Here is a 6,623-nt window from a genome sequence, read left to right on the forward strand (position 1 = left end):
ATAAAAGACAATTTGTACAAACATGTCATCGAATATTCTTGCTCCGTTTCAGCTCCTGGAAGTCAATATCATTTCCGCACAAGACCTGAGTCCCGTCTCCCGCTCCATGCGAGCCTACGCCGTCGCGTGGATTCATCCTGACCGCAAACTGTCGACACGTGTGGACGCGCACGGACGAAACAACCCTACCTGGAATGACAAATTTGTTTTTCGGGTTGATGAGGAGTTTATTCGGAATGACACGTCGGCTGTGATGATTGAAATCTATGCTTTACATTGGTTTCGTGACATTCACGTCGGGACCGTCCGTGTTATAGTCGGGAATCTAATCCATCCGCTCCAAAGATCGCGCCGTCAGCCGAATCACAAGCATTTGGGAATGACATTCGTGGCGTTGCAAGTTCGTCGCCCGTCGGGGAGACCACAGGGGATCTTGAACGTTGGCGTGTCTCTCCTTGATAGCTCCATGCGGAGCATGCCGCTGTACACGCAGCTTGGCTCCGCGGTTGGTTACCGTCATTTGATGGGCGAGGAGGATCCATTTCACAGTAATCCCAACGCTAGCACCGCAAGTCATAATCAAAACTCCTTCTCGTTTCTCCTCGGGAAACCCGAATTACGTCGGACTAAAAGCGATTCAAGTTCCATGCTCAGGTTGGAAGGAGGTAGAAAATCCACGGTTAGGATCGCTGAAGGCGGATCAACGGTCAGCAGCAATGAACCGTTCAACCAAACCAAGAAAACCAGGTCGATTGCTAGTGGGTCGAATGCTATTGCAATTAAGGGTATATCTAGGAAGGGAACTCCATTGGGTAGCGTGGTGGAAGTTGGGAAACCCTTAAAAAAATCAGCTGGTTCAGTGGTAAGCGGATCTACTGATTTTTCTGGGAAGCCCAAGAAACTGACTCCTCCAGGTAATACTGGAAACGAAAACGGAGCCCCGAATAAATTTAAAACTTTCAAAGGCACGGCAATGTTGACCGAATCCGAATTAGGTCCGTCGCCGTCGGAAGTAGCGGCAGCAAAGGCCAAGGAGAAGCTGTTACAGAGAACGAACGACGAGGATGGTTCGATAATTCAAAAATGGGACGTGGACAGCAGCGTGGAAGGACTTCAATCGAAGCTGGAGCGTTGGAGGGCAGAACTGCCACCGTTATACGACTCGAGTTTCCCGTCCAGCAGCAATGGTGTCAGCGGAGGAAAATCTACAGGAAGGCACAGTCGCAGGCACATTGACGGCGGCCACAGTCCGGGGATGTTTTCTTGCTTTGGTAAAGTATGTGGATGCGAATTCTCCATTGTTTGCTGTACGGCTCCAACGAAGAGAAGAAAGAAGAGAAGGGTTAACGGGCGGATGATTCGGAGCCCGTCGCATAACAATACTAGCTTCTTTTAAATGATTGAATGGAAAAAAGTAACGTGGTGGTTTGGAATGTAAGGAGCTCCAGTTGGTGGAAGAGTATACATGCATGGGTGTAGCCGGAAAGAAAGAGGTTTAATTAGGTTGGGTTAGATGATGTGGTTCCTCATTCCTGACCTTTTATTCATGTATTATTCATTCTTTTCCTTGTACACAAAAGTTATACCTACCTGTTAATTTTTTCATGTATTATTCTCCGTTGATTATAGTATCCATGCCGGTCGAGTTTTCGCTGATGAACCAAGAAAGAAAATGAAATTGGTCCATCCATGAATGTAGGTGGATACTGAGTTTGAAACAAGTTTTGTTTTGATCTGAAATTGTGGCAAGTATCCCAGAATTTTATGTTTTATGATGTCTATGAAAAGTAATGACTTTAATGGAATTGGATCACGTTCCGGTGATGCTCGTACTGATATTTGGAGAAACTTTCGGTTTCCATCAATATGCCGGAATCATCATCTCCTCTAATTCCGTCTTCTCACTAACTAATGCATGTTACATATATTTATTAAGAGACTCATTTCGCTATACTGTTGCGACATATATATTCATGCTGTATAACGTCTAACTTTTGAAACTGGGGTTTGGCTCCAACATGACTCAAAATTTTGACGGTAAATTTAAGTTTGAAGCTTGTTTGAATTAGTTAGAGAGATTGTTGGAGAATGGCTAGGTAGAATAAAAAATCATTAATAGAATAAATAATATTATTAATTAGATAAACAATAAAAATTTTTTTTAATTGATCTCAATTTGAGTTAACTAAAATTCTAAATCAAATTTGACCTAAATTGAATTAAATACTAAACTGAATCCAATTAATTGGATCGAATTTAATCCTATTTAAAACAATTATTTTATTCCATCTTTACATCTTTCTTAAATTCTTTACCAAATCTTTTATCTTTTGCGTGTTTCCCTAACGTCATTCAACTCTTTTTCCTAAAATAATAGAAATTGATTTAGATTTCATGATATTAGCACTTTTGCTATATTTTATATTAACAGAAATTGATTTTTTCGGGAAATTAAATTAAATACACAAAAGTCAAGTGCACAAAGCAAAAGTACTCACTTTTGAAGGACTCAAACACAAATGTCAAAAATTCAAACTATTTAAATGAAAATACTCATATATTTTTAAATAATACCAAAAATACCTTTCATACATTCTATATAAAACCTAACCTTTCATGCGTTTTTTATGCCATTCAGATTTTTAGTTTCACTCAGTATTTGACACTGTGAGTCCAATTGGAAGAAAATAAGTTCGTGTTTCTAAGTTTGATTCGAAGGAAATCAGTTTATGATATCAATTTATTTATACGAATTTTAACCCAAAACCTTATTTATCCATTAATTAATAGAGTGTTTTTAATACTTGTATAGAATTGTGTCTAAAATTTGTGATGTTAGAAAATTATAAAGGGATTTCGACATTACAATTAAGAGTGTTTTAGATATTAGACAATATGTAGGGTGAAGGGACATTTACAATATGGGGTTAAATGATATTTGCTAATGTATGGTGTACATAGAATTTTACTTGAAAATTGGGGGGCTAAATTGATAGTTAACGATGTGGGCTAAAGTGATATTTTACATTTGAGGGTAAATTGATATTTTACAAAATCTGTGTCAAATTAATAGGAGTATATTATTGGCTATGATTTTAAGTAAAATTTTGGAATACATGTAACCATAATATATGATATAGATCGATTTATTTACAACAAAACTCTAAATCTTTAAAACCATGTAAATTATGTAATTCAAATCCCCGTGAAACTATAAAAACATTACAATCCCTATTACCCAAAAAAATGGTAAATTGAATTTTTGCTCTTGAAATAAAGGTGATTATATTTATACAGTTTAATATGAAGATAAAATTTGTAATCAATATTGGTCATTGTGGGATCAATCGAAATAACATGTTATGCATCAATTCGATATGGAGGATAATAGATCGAAAGTGATTAAAATATAATGGAATACACTGGAGGTGATAGAAAAGTGATTAAAATTTCAAAGAAAATGATAGTTAATGGATTAATATAATTGTTGAGTGAAAAATGTCATATCAACTGATCCATGAACTATATTCAGTTATGTATGAAACCAAAATGACTCGACCTCAAATGTCTTGTCAAAATAAAAAATGATGAAGATGTTGAGTATCTTATTAACTTGTCTAACTTTTTTGAGGAATGTGTTCCAGTTTTTATTACCACTACCCTTATCGAAGTACGAGGAGTAGTAGAAAGTAGTGGCTACTATGATGGTGATGATGATGGCTTAGTGGTTGAAAATATTGGGTTAAATCTGAAATAAGAAGCTTGTGAGAAAGAGTTTGAAGATTTTCATCATGATGTATTATATACTACTGAGGAATGGGTTCATAGAGACCAAAAAAAGGTTCCAAATTGAGGTGACTTTGACGAGAATGACATGGTTGATATACCTTTCAATGAGCTAGAGTTTGAGGAGAATGCACATGTTAACTATGATACATGAAGTACAAGTAGTCTCCAACTTGTAAATCTTCTGCAGGGAGGCGACAATTATATTGAACCATATGGCGATAATGTCCTAATTGATTGTAAACCCACATGTATGCTTAGGTGTACTTTGGTCTTTTACGTTCTTGCTTGTTCTTATTTGATGCATGAATGTGATTTTTGGGTTGTATGATCGTGTAGGTAGGTCACACACCTGTGTATGTAATGGCAAGGGTAAAATGGTCTTTTTCTCATGTGTTGCTGGTCTTTTGGCTAAGTTTGAGACATATGCACGCCCGTGTATGTTGGTATACACACCCATGTGTGGTTAACATATTTGAATATTGGATAAAAATGCGTTTTGCAGGGGTTTCAAAAACTATCATGTTTAGGTAACATACTACACATTCATGTATGACATTTTTCTGGAAAAATAAAAGGAACCTAGTTGTGTTTGGCTCATTATTCTTTAATTATTTTTAGAATGAAGTAGAGAAAAAAGAAGGGGTGTTGAGAGATTTGGAGCCTTGAATAATATCCGTGGAGCATTGATAGTGATTATGGATAGATTATCATGTGAATTAGAGATTGTAAATATGTCTTGAATTATGTAACTACTTAGTGCATAAGTTTGATGTAATGTGGTGAGTTGTTTAGGGTGGATTTCGTGATGATGGTATGAAGATTGTAGTTGGTATGAATGCTTGATTGGATATTGCAACTTTGGGATGCCTGAAAATGGATATTAGTAGCGGGAATATATGATTTTATGCAAATCAGAGTTTTAAGTTTATATAATTTTTGAACGAATATTCAAAATAAATTATTAAGAAAAATGTGTGTTTTAGCTTTCTTATTTTATTTCATCTAAATTAATGAACCTTTTGTCTATAGTTTAAGGAATGCAATATCCTAGTCTAAAAACTTATTTTTAAGATATTGTCAATGGCAATTTTTAGGTGTTCATGTCTTCATAATTTTAGATATTCATTACCCACAATTTATCTAGCTAATGTTTCTTATCATTTTCAATAATATGAAATGTTAATATATAATTAATATTTTTTCCATCCTTATTGATATGAGATTTATCTCTAAGAATTTTATAAGGAAATTTTTAATTGATTTAAAAAACGCTAATATCTTTCCGTTTTGATAGGTTATAAAGTAATCCACTGGGATTGCAACATATCATGCGTTAAAGTTTAGGGTTGACTTTTCAACTTTTTAAAATAAGGTTTTGTGCCCTTTGTCTATAAAATAGTGGACAGCACTTGGGATGAAAGAGAGGAATTTAGTTTGCATTGACAAGATTATTATTAGAATATGGTTTTGCTTGTAAAAAGACTAAACCTCTAACACTTACGCCTTTATTATTTTTTTAAATATATGTCATGGCTATATTACACCTAAGCTTTCTAATTTAATTTCCTATTCTTTAATTCATTACTAGTATAATTTTTTTTTCATCAGAAGTTCTGTTTCTTGGATGAAAGAGTTTTTAACTCTAGGCAATCTCTCCTAGGAAGCATTATAATTAGTTAACAAGTAACACATTGACTTAGACTTGAGCAAGATTTAGTGTTAGAAGAACAAGGGTAAGAAGAAAAAAGAACAAGGAGTAAAAATGGAATTAAATGGAGAAGAGTAATATTTGAGTATTAAACATTTTTTTTATATCAAGTGATTACTTTATAGCAGGTAAACCAGTTGTCAGTTGACATCTGAAGGTCTAAGAAGGTAATTTCCCATAACAAAAAGTTGCGACAAGCCATCATTTTTCATGTATATAGTAATATGATCATGTCAAGAAAAAATGGAGTAGGGAGTAGTGACTAGTGAGAGTGCTAGGCGCACTAGCAGACATATGGGTCCCAGCATCGTCACTTCCTCCACCATTTTTCTCAAACTACCTCTTTCCATTCTTTAATCTTTAATTACTATTTCCACCGAAAACATCAAAATCCGTCCTCTCTTTCCGGTTCTATACACACGCACACACTCTCTCTCTCTCTCTCTCCCCCTCTGGCTGTCAAATCTTGAAAAACTATTTCTTCTCTTGCTTCTTCTTCTTCTTCTTCTTGCTGTCATGCAAGGTGGCCTTGGTTTACTTGGTGGTTCTGCAAATGAGTTAACTATATCAAAAGTTGAGAAAGAATATGATCACTACCCAGGGGTGAGTGATGAGCTGGAGCTGGGGCTGGGGCTGGGGCAGGGCTGGGCTGGGTCTGGGTCTCTGGGTCTTGTTGGTGGTGGTGGGAAAAGTAAGAGAAGTGCATGGGGTGAGTGTGACAGAATTTTAACTGCTAAGGATTTCCTTTCTGCTGTTTCGGGAAGTAAGAGAGCTCCTGACTCGGTTTCCCATGAGGGCGGATCCCCTCCCAATATCAGGTTAAACGTGTTACACACACCATAAATTTATGTGCTCTGTTTATGAATATGTTGCAAAGATGTTTGTATAGTCATGGTAGCTAAGAAAAGTTGAAGAAAGATGAGAAAAAAATATCTAAGGTTCTGTATGTTTATCATATTAACATCAAGAAACATGAAAAACTCAACTCAAATGAGTGAAGAAGCTGTACGTTGCTCCTCAATATTGAGTGAAGTAATCCTGTTACAAATAAAACTAACCAGCTTTACTTAGATTAGCAATATCAACCTTTTCCTATAAATACTTCTTGATTATGTTATTTTTAATT

At 35.6% G+C, this 6,623-nt stretch overlaps 1 protein-coding gene across 1 annotated transcript; it reads left to right on the forward strand.

The window, feature by feature from the left end:
- LOC123212539 lies at positions 1 to 1,711 on the forward strand. The gene has a single exon (XM_044631712.1). It carries the CDS (start codon positions 23 to 25, stop codon positions 1,394 to 1,396), a length of 1,374 nt encoding a protein of 457 aa, XP_044487647.1. The 5' UTR covers positions 1 to 22; the 3' UTR covers positions 1,397 to 1,711.
- The last annotated feature ends 4,912 nt before the right edge of the window (positions 1,712 to 6,623 follow it).

Source organism: Mangifera indica, chromosome 3, assembly GCF_011075055.1.
Source record: "Mangifera indica cultivar Alphonso chromosome 3, CATAS_Mindica_2.1, whole genome shotgun sequence".
NCBI classification, from domain to species: Eukaryota; Viridiplantae; Streptophyta; class Magnoliopsida; order Sapindales; family Anacardiaceae; genus Mangifera; species Mangifera indica.

Coding starts and splice junctions, on each gene's coding strand:
- LOC123212539 (XM_044631712.1), top strand. CDS start 23: ATGTCATCGAATATTCTTGCTCCGTTTCAGCTCCTGGAAGTCAATATC.